General features: G+C 45.0%; 1 protein-coding gene across 1 annotated transcript; it reads right to left on the minus strand.

The window, feature by feature from the left end:
• Positions 1-218: 218 nt before the first annotated feature.
• Positions 219-14,444, minus strand: LOC105900543 (iporin). Its single transcript, XM_031577493.2, has 11 exons — positions 12,813-14,444; positions 7,898-9,353; positions 6,895-7,342; positions 5,655-6,485; positions 5,125-5,268; positions 3,786-3,865; positions 3,145-3,319; positions 2,677-2,782; positions 2,533-2,579; positions 1,670-2,327; positions 219-1,306 (listed from the first exon to the last, which is right to left on the minus strand). The coding sequence occupies exons 2-11, from the start codon at positions 9,191-9,193 to the stop codon at positions 1,141-1,143; spliced, it is 3,951 nt and encodes a 1,316-aa protein (XP_031433353.1). The 5' UTR covers positions 9,194-9,353; positions 12,813-14,444; the 3' UTR covers positions 219-1,140.
• Between the last annotated feature and the right edge of the window lie 18 nt (positions 14,445-14,462).

Below are 14,462 nucleotides of genomic sequence, written 5' to 3' on the forward strand. Positions count from 1 at the left end.
ATGTATGGATTGTTTTACGTGTGCACACATACAAAGCCAAAGAACATTTTTATAATTTTTTGAGACCATTTATGTTTCTCAATAAAACGTACTGTGTAATTGAAACAAGGTTAGATTATTTGGCTGTTTTGTATGTTATACTCTAATCATCTAGTGAGGATTTCACAACAGTCCCTTATGGTTAAAGATGGTCTGACATAAACTCAAAGAGATGAATCTTGAGATCAGTACTTCTTTATTGCCATAAATACATTACAGTATTGCCATATGATACTCATCGGACATAGCTTTCCTGTAGGTTGAAAGTTCTATCAAAAATCACACAACACAACATTTATTCCATGGGAGACCATCACATGTTTACTGTCAATCTCATAATTCATCAGCTTTTAAATATGACTGCCACTACCCAACCCCATGGGGGTACAATACTGTAGAAATAACCAGAACAAACTTTGGCTAAAAACATAACTGTTTTCATTAATATCATCATATTTATTATCACTTCATCTTTCTTAAATACAGAGCAAGTTCAGAAAAAATAATGTCATGACCTCTAAAAATATCAGTTCTTTTTTGACATGCCAACCAACATGAATATTGTCATGCTCTGGAACACAGACGGACATGTTCACGAGACCAAGGAAAGGTTGCACGGCAGCATTCAGGTGTTGCGGGGGGTGGGGGGGTGTTTGGCCACAATATGGGGCATATGTGTTTCCTGCTTGGTAGACAAAGCACAGGGCTATGTCAGTGGGAGCACTACTGTTCTGACAAACATGGCAGACACTTCCAGTTCCACAAAAACATAAACTGATTTAATTTCTATGTTAAAAGTAACCATTCGGCTCTCACTCACTCAGTCACACGATCAAATGTCAAACAAGGTGGTGGTGACCATATTAGAGTCTGTTGTGCTTTTCTTCTTAATGAATGACATGACTTGGGTCTGTATCTGTGCTCATCGTTATTTTTTGTACCTGAATCCACAGGCCTGATGGATTGTGCTTCCCCCCCTTTCAGGATTTTTCTCCATCACACAGGGGAGGGGGTTAAGGGATCACTAGATGTTCCCCTTGTAGTGGTTTTAGTGTGCAGTAATGGATGTAAAGGGTGGAGTTTATGTCTTCACCCTCAATTTCACGGATTGTAATGAAGGTTGTGATCGGGTTGGTGTTGGTTCCCCTCAGCCGTGTGGAGGGTTTGGTTGGGGTAGGGATGAGGTTCTTGGCGCCGGTTAGGCCACACGCTTTGGGCCAGGAACTCCAGTCCTGACCCATCCAAACTAAGCCACTGGGACGGTAGCCTGAAAGAACCATGGAGAACAACACAAAGGCATGAATGAGGGAAGGCTATAGGTATACCTGAATGTTATTTTACAATTATTATTAGAGCAGTACTGTCTGTGTAATATCTACTAATAATATCTACATGTGGATAATGCATTTTTATAGAGGATAAACAATCACATAAGCAGTGTCTTGTTAGCTTGTATTTCAGGATATTAAAAAAGATATCATTAATACTTTTTTCAGCATACCAACAATTTCATCTGTAAGATGTTTGTTGTGGTGAATGTACTATGCAGTAATTGCCACCAGTATTAGCCACTATTTTGCTTAACAGTACTAAACAGGTCTATTGAGTTGCACAATAGAGGGAATTCCACCTGTTTTTCTGGGCTCTGCTGGGGCCTTGCTGTTTATTTTCTCTCTTGGTGGGGGCGCCAACTCTCCCCCCAAACAGCCGAGCCCAGCGGAGCTCCTGTGGCGACCTCTCCTCCGGGGCATCTGCCGTTCTCTCCATCCCTCTCTTACTCTCTTCCTCCCTCCATCTGTTCTCCTGGGTGTCTACAGAGGGCGTCATCACGCCTTCCACCACCGCTGGCTGCTTTAGCCACCATCCAACAGCAGAATCTGACCCAGTGCTGCCACCTAGTGGCCCGATATAAGGCCGACTCTTACTCAGCCAATTGTTGGACTGTGGCCCAGAAGAGATGTGCTGCATGAATGTCTGCGGGCTTAGTAATGCAGTGTGAATAGAACTACCTCTTACTCTACTGTCAGCGCTCCCAGCCTGCTCTTTCCTGGGTTCACCTCCCTTGTTTTGATTGGTTGAAATGGCTGACATTTGAAGAGAAGAGTAAGCTGATTGGGCCAGCAGGGAGGAAGTGCGCTTGAGGAGGCGGGCCTCTGACAAGAGGTGAAGGTCAAAGGGCAAGGCAGCCAGTGGCTCCAGGTGGAGCAGGAGCTCGTGGAGGTGGGGGAGATATGGCCCCTGCAACAGCGGAACGAGACCCCAGTGGTGGTAAAGTGGCCGCAATACATCTATAGATAGGGAATGTAGGAAACAGATTGCTGTTATCAAAATGGAAAAGTTTTGCATGCATTTACATAATAAGCACAAACATTATGACTATTTTTTCAACAAATGTCATGTTATCTGTTGCATGTTTAAACATAACTTTCAAAATTCATAGAAATTGTACAAACATCATTAATATGAATGCGTAATAAATGCTGCTTTACATACCTACACATGTGTACAGGTGATTGAGCCAGAACTCCAGTGCCCGTAAACTAGGATGAGGAAAGAAATGAAAGTGACTTGTCTGCTTTTTCACACAGAAGGGGCAAAATTTACCGTGTTTGTAGTTAGAGAGATAGACTGACTTACTTGAGCAGTCCCATAATGAAGGCATTGAACCTCATGCTGTGCTTGGTTAGCTGGGAACACTTGCTCACTACAGAGACCAGACTGTGCAGGACTCGAGTGGTTGGGCCTGGCAGAAGGAGGAAGTACAGCCATCAAAGTACAACTCCCATGAGCACATGGTAAGGATTTCAGTGACAGACACATGGGTAGTAATTAAACGTATTTCCACCAAAAAAAACTTGCATATTGAACAATGCACTAACATATGAAAGAGTGTGTACTGCTGCAACAGGGTACATACAGTCTACATTGCAGAAGTCAGGAAACCGTTCATAATAATAATAACACCATCATGTCCAACATGTCTGTCTCAAAGCATAATACCATGTCCAACGTGTCTGTCTCAAAGCATAATACCATGTCCAACGTGTCTGTCTCAAGCACAATATGCTAAAAATGTAGAGGCCATATCCTCTCTTTCTCACTGACCTGGTTGTGTGGAAGCCAGAACAATGTCCCAGGGCTGGTTGCGGCGCTGTCCCACAATCAGGTCCAGCTTGTACGACCGCAGACCGTCCTGTAGAATGTTCCGGATGGCTGGACACAGCTGGTTTAGAACCAGTTGAGCAATGGTGGGGTTCAGCGTACTGTTTCCAAGCTGGAGCTGAATTGAAAAGCATGAGAATCCTGTAATAATGTTGTAACACTTTGACTTCCCCTGCGTACTCTGGCACAATCTCTTAAGTTTCTGTAAAACTGCCATTTCTGATTGTTATCCCAAACCTACAACCTGACTTTTTTTTTCTCTTAAATTCTTGAAAGTAACTGATATATTGTGATTGTTGTGATATACTGTGTCTATTGATTGACTATTGGTTAAGTTTGACAGGGCAAGAGAGGCAGAAAGTACATTCCTGTTGCATGTGTTTCCATTTCATCATATGACAGTTATGCAGTATAAAATATCTTCTGATGGCTTGGTCCATGCTACTTCAAACCCCACACATGACAGCAACACCTATTTGGCAACACTGACATTGCTGTGTGTCTTAATCATCCAAAACAACTAAGTTTCCCATCATTCCACTGTGTATTGTGTCACAGAAGATCGGTTGGCTGTCAGTGTTTACCTTTTCATCTGGATCTCGACTTGGGTGTTCAAAATATGTGACGATCAAATCCACAGCTGAGCTCACAGCTTTTAGCAGAGCTAGAGAGAGGAAGCAGACAGCGGGGGTGGGGGGGGAGATAGGGAGTGTGTATGTGTGTGTGTGTGTGTGTGTGTGTGTGTGTGTGTGTGTGTGTGTGTGTGTGAGAGAGAGAGAATGACAGATAGAGAGAGAGAGAGAGAGAGAGAGAGAGAGAGAGAGAGAGAGAGCAGGAGGCAGATAAATGATCACATAAAACAGGTGCTGAAAGCATCCATAATAGAGGAATCTTTACCTTCTAAATTCCGTTTCCATTTTTAACTAAAAAGAGGTTTTCAAATATGTCAAGCTTTATGTGCATGCCGAGATGAGTTTTGTGGTTGGATTCAGTAGCTAAGATTCATTTTGAACCGAAGAAGATTATCCTCTCCAGCTGCTGGAAATGCAGCTAACCCAAATGTCAGGGGAAAAACCTAAAGGAAAAACACATAAAATACTAACAATCTGACGGGTGCACAAGCACAACACACACACACACACACACACACACACACACACACACACACACACACACACACACACACACACACACACACACACACACACACACACACACACACACACACACACACACACACACACAGGATTAGCCAATCATGGGCAAGGAGAGATAGAATAAGTAGGTCAGAATTCAAAGGCAGCCCCTTCAGGGAAGTGAAGGCAGAGCTGCAGTGAAGGCAGAGCTCTCTCTCCCTCTCTGCCCATCCCAGAGCAGAGCTGAGAGAAACTCTCTCTCTCTCTCTCTCTCTCTCTCTCTCCCTCTCTCCACAGAAATACACCAGCAAGATGGACTCACTTTTGTACTGTAAATACAGAAGCCATCTTGATTTTTTTCTCTATGACTTAAATTTCAAGTAAACAGAGTCACTTGCACAAGTCACTAATCTAACTGCACACACACCTGAAAAATACCTGAACCCTGAGGGATTTGTAAGTGTTTCTGATAAATGCAAAGGATTTGTAGTATATGTTTTACCTACATGTCTGTCTACTGTTACAGTGCGGTATATTATTACAGTATATGCACATACAGTAGGCAGACGGTGTCTTACACTACACTCTCTGTGGCGGACACTTTAAATGCCTCTTTGAATGTGTTACCATGGAAAAATAAATACTGTTCTCAAGCTCAAAACACCAGACTCGAGTTTTAAAAATAATCCTCAACCTGCCATACTCCTGGGGAGAGTACGAATGAGCTGCCTAGCATGTGATCACCATATTTTTCACCGCGTTGACTCTGACTGTGTTTCTCATTCACCTTTTTTCTGCAGCAGGTCGATGGAGAGCGTCTCAGAGGAGGCGTCAGGGGAGAGGCAGAACTCTTCCGGTGGCCTGTCAGTCAGGGAGAATGAGTCACCTTGCTGATGCTGAGACTGAGGCTGATGCCGTTTCCCTTGGAAACCTGCTTAGTCACACAGAGAAGGCCCTAATGTTAAGGTCAAGCTTCTAGAATTCCGATGGAACAAAACAAGCAATCGCCAGGGTTCTTATAGATCTGTAAAAAGCTTTCCCGGAAACCTCAAATGAAGAAATAAAGTAACTTGTAAAGATCTAATTAGAAGATCGTTTCAATTTCTTTTAATCTGCATCTCACACACAAAAGCAATAAACTCCTACAATTTTAGTCTGTTCTCAGACTATGATCTGTTTTAGATTGACAGCTACAGTGTTTCTTAGGAATAAAAACACATCATCAGAAAGAAACGTAAACCTTAATTATGAGATCCAACCCTTAACCCCATAATCAGACCCTAACCCTAAGCCTTAACCACAAAATCATACACCTACACTTGGGTATGGCAGGTCTGCAGATGGCCGCAGCACTGAGGGCTCCACTGGGGCTGCACTGAGCCTGGGGTCTCTCTGCAGGACAGAAGGCCAAGCAGGGCGGGGTGTTCAGAGAGGTCACAGAGGTCACTGCAGGGCTCGGGCCGCGATGGCTGATGTCCCAGACAGGCGTGGTCTCGATCGCCTGACACTCATCCCCGTATGAGGACAGGGCTGAAAGGGGTTGAAAGGGGTCGACCATTTTAGGACTTGGCTCCAGAGTGTGCCGAGTGGGCAGACTGGAATCACACTTGGGGCTGCAGATGCCATTTGAAGCCTCCGGGCTCAGTTTAGCACAAGTCTGTGGTGGAGGCGACGTGGAGTCTTCACTGTGTTTGCTTTGGCAGTCAAGGGCCTCGTCTGGGCTACTCTGAAACATATATGGCCTGAAGGGGTTGCTTGAGCAGCTCTGGTTCTTGTCAGGGTGGCACTGCACGTCAGGAGGGCTGGTGGTGTGGTGGTAGAGGACCAAGGCCGAGCGGTTTGGGAACGGGACGGGGCTGGGGGTGCAGGTGGAGCAGGTGTCTGAACTGGAGGCCGCTTCCAGCTGAAACGAGGAGTAGCCCCCCAGGGGCGAGGGGCGAAGGAAGGTCGGCACGACCTTGCCGTTCTCTTTGCCTTTGCCCCTGTGGGTGCCGGACTTGCCGTGGCTGAGATACTGGTTGAGGAGGGAGCCCAAAGGCTTCTGCTGCTTCCCCGGAGGCAGCTGCAGGACGAAAGGCTGGATGGGCAGAGAAGTGGGCCTCTGGTCCTTACTGAAACGCACCACCCCTGGAGACGACGAACAAGCCCCTAGATGACAGACGCAAGGGAATTACGCACATAATTACAATGAAGCATCAAGGACATGATTAAACCACTCGCCGTTGACCCATTAACTGAGAAGCCTCTGTGTTGCTGCCTGGTGCTAATATGACATCTGATTGAATTTTCCAGCACAGTTCCTATGGATCTGTGGTGAGGTGAAAAGCCAATGATTCCTGATGAGATTCTGGTTAAGAGGAACTTGAAAAAGCTTCTTTTTACAAGAGCTGTTTCATAACTCTTTGCCTATACAAAGCTATACCATGTCTGTTTATTGATTTAGTACACACACCGTTTGCACATACTTCCCAAGGATCTACACCACTTTACACCTCTTTCAAATTTAGTTTCACTCAATAATGATAAAGGTCCATAACATCCCAACACTATTTATTACCTTCCATTGTAGAGGTTGAAGGAAGGCTTTCTTCATCCATATTTACAGGTATTTTGTTGTCCTGATTAGGGAGAGAGGGTGTAGATGCTGAACCAACATGTTGTCCCTCATATTCTGTATCTGTAACCATGGAGAGCCGTTGGGGGACCTGAGACCCAGAGGGTGACTGGTGATCTTCAGGAGTGGTCCTCAGGGAGGACGTGTCTCTTGTCCCCCTCTTGCAGTAGGCGATCTCTGCGAAGCTGGTCACATGCTGCCTGGTGCCATGGGCTGTGAGGTGGCCGGGGCAGCTTGGCACGCGTGGCAGGGTTTGCTGTGCAGGTGAGAGGAGGCGCTTAGTGGTGGTGGTGTCACAGCTGCGAGTGAGAAAAGTCTTTCCCCTGATCTCCTTCCTAAATGGGTCCTCTGTGCTTCCTTTGGTGATGTCCTCCACTGGCTTTTCTTCTCCCTGCAATATTAGTGAAAAAATACATAACCATTAATCTTGTCTGGGACAATTTTTTTCTCTCATTCTTTAAATTGGCCTAAATGTTTCATTAATTTTAGTGCAACAATAACAATAATGAGTTTTGCTCTAAAACTAGTGGGTTAAATGCCTTAAAGGCTTGCAAACACCACCAACAGCCCAACTGCCACTGATAAAAGCTTGTTGGCAAGCTACCTGGTGTCTTTTAGTGATACAGTTGGAGATGTCCAACTTACATTTCTGACATTTTCGTGGGGTGCTTCGTCCCGGACAACAGAACTACATAGCGCATAGCCTGGGCGGCTAGTGGGAACGGCAGGTGTTTTTTGAAGATGATACCAACACTAGTTGCTTATCAGAACATACCTCAAAAAGTGCCAAATTGATGCATAGTGTTGCTTTTACTGTTTTATTCCATCTAATTTACAATTTAGTTGTATTTTTCTATTCTGAGTTGAACAGTATTTTCAGCACAACTTATTTTTTAAAGATGCCATCATCTATTATGACATAATTTATTATGCTTATCTGGTGTACCTCCTCCTCTGGCTGGGCCTCCATCCTCCCCTCCTCACCATCTCTCCTGAAGAGGAAGTACTCAGCGGGCGGAGTGGGGCTGCCCTGGCCCTCTGAGCAGCTGGTCACCGAGGACCAGGCCGGGCTGGGGGACGACTGCGACGAGAGGTCACAGGTCACCAGCTTGTAGTAGTTCTGGGTGGAAACGGCCAGTCGAGTCTGAGCATGGAGACAGAGGGTCACGTCCGAGGCCACCGGAGACGGGACACCCTCAGAGTCCAGCTGGTAGTTGCAGTTGGGGTCGATGCCCTGTGGTGGCCAGCAGGGTGTTGGGTTGGACCCGTCTTGTGGTAAGGAGCTCGTTCCGTGTGAGGGATCTATTCGGCTTTCCACATCAAATGGAATGGCTTCTACTGCGTTGTTGCTTTTGTTGTAGATAGTGCTGAAGTTAACGAGGACTCCGTCCGAACTGGAGGAGTCGCTGACGTTGTCCACTAAGCTTTCAGATTCCTTGTGCGGTTTACTGAGAGCACAGGGACAATTGGCAGACATTTGGGAGGACTTCCCCGTGAGGACTCCACCATCGCTGTCTCCTGATTCACCCCAGTCCGCATCCCCACAGTCCACAATCATCGGGATGCTTCTAGAATCACAACGAGGCCGGACCTCGACACCCTGCTGACTGAGGTTCTCCAGCTCTTTCGACACACCCCTCTCCTGGCTCCACTTGGTTCTGCGCGTACCCGCATTCTCAGCACCATGGTGTTGGACCACTTCTGCAGGACACGGCAGAGCCTCGTCCCCATCCCCGTCCCTGGTGTCTCCATGGAGCTGGAAGGAAAAGTCCTCCTGGTACTTGTGCAGGTTATCGCCGTCCAAATCATCCTCTTCCTCCTCATCCTCACCCACCTTGTTCCTCCTCTCTTGCTCTGGGATGAAGGGGTTGACCCATCGTGGCGTACCCCTATCACCAAACGGCTTCTCCTTGCTCACGGTGAAGTCTGATGGGGAACTTCCGCCACTGAGATTAGGAGCTGACAAGGAGCAGGCTTGCATTTGGTCAGGCTGAGCCTTCTCCTCTACATCTCCTCCATCTTCCTTCTCTGACTCTGCTAAAGAGCTCACAACCTCCCTGAATGGGTCCTGCTGCGCTGGTGCAGGCACTGAGATGGTGTATGTGAGGTTGAGGGAGCACGGCCGGGTAGGTCGCTGCACAGCGCTGCACAGCTTCCATGCAGGAGGCGGGTGCTCAAGCAACAGAGCAGCCTGACGCAGGAACAGAGTCTCCCCTGATAGGCTGGCAGAACTGTTCATCATCTCTCTGCACCAGTTAAAATCTGTCAAGTCCGTGAATGGGAACGGGGAAGTGTTAGTTCACACCATTGAGCCCAGGACTGTGGCCATATGGCCCTGAATACTCAGGGACATGGGTAGTGTAGATAATGTAGAGATGTCTGTCTCCATGATCCAAAGGCACCTAAAACCATTGAGCCATGGAAAAATACAGGAATATTTTACTGATTGATAACTATGTTTTATACAGTCCTGCTAAATAGAATATAGCCATATATATACCAAACCACATATCTTCGGGTTTCATCTTTAATGGCTGTCTCATCCGCAGACTACGAGATGGAACACAAGGTAAACCCTGAGTGCGTGACACATACAGCTCACTGAAGCTGAATAAAATGCCTCTGACCTCAAACTCAATTCTGCAGGGGGGTTTCTTCTTGTTGATTTGGCTGATTAGCCCTGAACCACTGTTACACTGACTGAAGTCGTGGGCATTACAGACATTAACCCAGGTCACTGCAGCAGCTCAATCGGCCGTGATACTTTACTCCTATCAAGTTAGACAAACTCAGCCACTCTGTCGGAGCAACCAGAGCCAGTCCATTGAAGAGACTGTCCTTCTGCCACAGTAAAGTCTGTGTACCCAGTATGATTCATTTGTATTACTTCATATTTCTTATCATTTCATAATGTATAATATTCATATGTATTCATATCTTCTATCTCACATTTTATTAAACAAAAACACACAACTCTCAAATACAATAAAGGCAGGACGGTCATGAATAATTCTGAAATCATATTGGATTTTCACAGTTGCATCTTTACAGGCTTCCATTCCATTTCCTTTATTTCCTTCAAAATCCCTCTTTCCCTCTCTCCTCTCACATCCCCTCTCTCTGAGACCCACACAGTCCTGTCACAGCAGCATCCTGGACGCCACTGAGCATGCTCACTAATTTGTTCCGTGAGACTGAACTTGTGGGGACGACAGATTTGCCTCCCCTCTCAGTGAAAGATAATTCCTCTGACATTCAGTCTGCTGAATTACACTTCGTACTTTATCTAATATTATTTATACAAAACAAAGGCCAACACAATTATGCACAGAGAGATCAAGATAGAATAATCCCTGAATTAATGAGCACTTTGTACATGGCAGACAAAATACCGTGCTTTCACTATCAGTATATAAATTCAAATGTAAATACATTGAGGGATTTTGCTAAAGAGTGGTATTTTGTGATGCCATAGTTTTAAAATTCTGAACCCTTCTTTTTGTTTTATTTCTATCTGTCTCTTTCAATCTGCCAAAGGAAGTGGGATATACTTGTTGACAATCAGTAGGCTGTCTCCCAGATGGGGAATAATCTGTCAATAATCTGCTCAACATCTGTGGTGGAGCAATGAAGACGGGCTACCCCTCCGAACATTCACACACACACACACACACACACACACACACACACACACACACACACACACACACACACACACACACACACACACACTTACCCTACATACACACACATGAACACACACACACACACACACACACACTTACCATACACACACACACACACACACACAAACATACCCTAAACACACACACACACACACACACACACTCAGAAACACATTCACACACAGACACAGACACAGACACACACACACACACACACACACACACACACACACACACACACACACACACACACACACTTCTGTTTTACTGTAAACTGAACAATAACCTTATAGTTTCCCCATACACCCAACTCCAAAAAACTTCAAAAATGTCCAGATGAATTGTAAAATGAACATTTAAGTATGGATAAACAGGACATAAAGTAACATTAACCACCTGGCCGCCTATCAAATCTATCAATGGCAGCAACATGATCTGCTAATCCTGGCAGCTACTGATCTCCACAAAGCCATTACTGAGGAGATGCCATTAGTGAGGCAAACACAGGCACTGCAGAGCACAGAGGCATCTGAGATTATGATTATGATATTCACTAAGTGAACCAACCACACAGCCCTCTCCTGCCACTATCAATTCATCAATATCTGTAATGATCTTCGACGGGCGACAGCCCCATTAACCGGACCTGCACCGATCAGTCTGTGGCTGATACTGAATTGGGGAGAAATTACTTACGTTAGATGATCTTTGGGGGAAAGTAGGCCACCCCTGGCTGCTGATGATGACTAATAAGTGCTTTTGAAAATTAGACATGGTCCCCACGTCTGACACAGCAAGCCTGCAGTGCCACTATGCTGTGCTGCTTCTCTCTGCTCTCCCCACCTCCAGGCAGGACAAGGAGAACCGTGAGGCTCTGCCTCGGTAGCAGTTCTGTCCAGTGGAAGTGAGACCACGGGCTGCTGACTGACCCTCTCCTGCCTCCTCTCCCTCTCTCCCAGTCTCCTGTCAGAGACTATTTCCCTGCCCGCGGAGAGGATGTAATTGTGTTAGCGTGATTGCACTCGGCCCTGCAGTCAAGCCAATGTTACTTTTTATATCGACTGGAGGGGAGGATGCATACTAGGCCATGATGGCAGAGCGGAGCCAGTGGTGTGCTGTAGTGTGCTGTGCTGTGCTGTGCTGTGCAGGGGGATCGTAATGAGGCTGCACAGCTTGCATCAGCGATAGGGGAGCTCACAGTAAATAGCAGCAAACTCTGGGAATGATCTGGCCGGGACCTGGGCCAGATCTGAGCCGGACTTGATCTAAAGGGAGCCATTTATCTGGGGGGAGTCCAGGGCAGAGAAGGACATGATAACTACTGCAGATGCGGACACTCTCGGTCTTGTATCCGTACTCAATCATACCAATTCATTCTGAGCCTTTTCAAGCTTCAGACATAGGGGGGTCAAGGGATTGGCCAGTGTCATTTTGAGTGGGCTTTTCAGACACACTTAAACTCACAATCACACACACAGAGAGAGATAGAGAGAGGGAGGAAAAGAGATAGTAGGCTATGTGTGTGTTTGTGTGTATGTTGGGGGGGGGGCATTATAAAAGCACAATAAAAAACATACACACGTTTTCATTACAATATCTACATTAGTAGTATATAATAACAAACACGCCTTACTGAACCGTACTGAACATACAACTAGTATGCAAAATGATAAAATGATTCAGGCTACAATGCTGTGATCAAAATGAAAACGCTTCTGAAGCACAACCACGAAATTTTAAGACAATTTCACCGGACTCAGAATGTATGTTGGAATTCCGAATAACCGACACAACTGCAGCACGCTGCGTGACAAAAACATACACATGAGAAACTTACCGGCAACTTCCGCTATGTATGTGTTCCAGTATGCGCATACCGGACTGCACATCAAAATATACAGCAAAATGTAGGTCAGCGATTTTGCTTAGACTGCACAAAGAATCATGCGCAAACATTTGCAAATTCCTACTCAAGAAAAACGAGAAGGCTGAAGGGGATTTATTTTCCAGGATGTAATTTCATACTGTATTCAACCTCTTTAAGATAAACAAAAAAAAAACGTCATATTCTACATTAACGAACCGGGTACGTATGCGATAGCTGAAATAGTTATATGAGGCTATAATAAGACATTATATCTGTAAACATTGTAGAGCGGTAAAACAACGACTCACCGTTATATCCATCGGAACCATCCCGGCAAGAGATGTAGGTCGTCTCTGGCTCTCAAAACCGCACTAAATGTTGCTGGAGACCGACAGCTCATGCGTCATAGCGCATACTGTATCTCCACGCTGAGCATCGCTTCACTCAGATTTCAGTAGATCGCGTTAGTGTCATGGATCAATCCGAAATACAATCCCAACATCATCCCCATATTATAAGAGAATGAGCTACATAGCGGTGTAGAAAATATCAACTATTTATTGCTGTGATAAAGCAATACTACTTAAGCCCAAAAGCTGAAATCAAGCATAATTAAAACAAAACATGATAAAGTGCACAAGGCACGTATATTATACATTCGGCTGAAAGTATAAAAACGTCGTCAAGACTTTAATTTCCTTAAAATACACGATTGATACATTGATGAAATACATGACAACAAAATGCTTAAGACGATATCATGACATCTGCTAAGGAATGAAAACTCACTAGACTCTTCAATAACCTGATTAATCACAATTTCAGTACCTTGATAATTTCTCGAAATTACCCCTCCCTACTCCGGTATTTCTTATGAACCATTGTTTTCATGACTGGCGATCCTCTTTCATTTTGAATGTGGTTGAATAAGGTTGCACTTATAATGCAGTTGTACATCACTTACAAGATTAGGAAGAGTGCCAGGACACCTTTAAAGACATAAAACACATAACGTAATGTAATACATCTAGGGTAGTTTTCTGTTTTACATTCTAATTCCCTTTTAAAGTGTACATGGGAAGTGCTCAACATCAGAAGACATGTGGACCTCCGAGTCAAGATGTTAATGTTTCAGTCTAAAAGAATAATTGACTATTATCTGTTCTCAGCCAGCTATCACAATTGTTCCTTTTCAATTTTTTAAGAAAATAAAATTCACAGTATTGTACTATGCAGTATTTGCAGCCACTTGAAAATTACAAGAGAGGATTTGGCAGTATCTTGAAAAGAGCAATTAATCTGATAGAGGAAACAGAATTCTGTCATCTCTTTTTTACATTCAGCCTTCGATCAATCTAAAGTGAAACGGTTGCTTTTCAGGCAGAATGCCCTTCACAAATGGACAGCCATGTGTCGCTGCCAATGCCACCGCACTCTCCAGACCTGCCTATACATGATGATATACAACTCCTGGATGATAATGAGAGTGGCAATCTATTGTAGACAGACTGGTCTTTTTTTTACAGAAGCTATTTGCATAGGAGCTAAAGTGTGTGGTGACTTTTCATTCACTTCCTTGCAAACTTTGTTTCAGTCAAACTGAACCTCCATAGTCCAGTGTGCATTTCCCTCTCTCCAGACTAGGAAACCAAGTGACTCAAGGTCACATAGAGTTGGCCTGATGTCCAGTCCAGTGATGCAACCACTATGACAACTGTAGTCCCTCACAATGTCAATGCACTTTTTAATTAAGTGCTACATGCCTAAATGCTCCTTTTAGTGTCAGTTACAGTTATGTGTGAAGTCCACAGTTCAGTCAGATGCAGTCGGATCCGATACTTGTTGTGGCAGACCAACCACTAAGTGAAAATGTGTCTGTATGTGTTTGTGCATGTGGCTGGGTGTGTGTCTGTGTGTGTGTGTGTGTGTGTGTGTGTGTGTGTGTGTGTGTGTGTGTG

This window comes from Clupea harengus, chromosome 12 (genome assembly GCF_900700415.2).
Source record: "Clupea harengus chromosome 12, Ch_v2.0.2, whole genome shotgun sequence".
Taxonomy (NCBI): domain Eukaryota; kingdom Metazoa; phylum Chordata; class Actinopteri; order Clupeiformes; family Clupeidae; genus Clupea; species Clupea harengus.

Bases quoted from the DNA above. Each gene is read 5' to 3' on its own strand.
- LOC105900543 (XM_031577493.2), bottom strand. From the start codon at position 9,193: ATGATGAACAGTTCTGCCAGCCTATCAGGGGAGACTCTGTTCCTGCGT. The intron at 6,486-6,894 runs GTAATAAATAGT...TCTGTCATCTAG, and splicing joins TTCAACCTCTACAATGGAAG to GGGCTTGTTCGTCGTCTCCA. The intron at 3,866-5,124 runs GTGAATGAGAAA...TCCTCTCTCTAG, and splicing joins CGACCTGCTGCAGAAAAAAG to CTCTGCTAAAAGCTGTGAGC.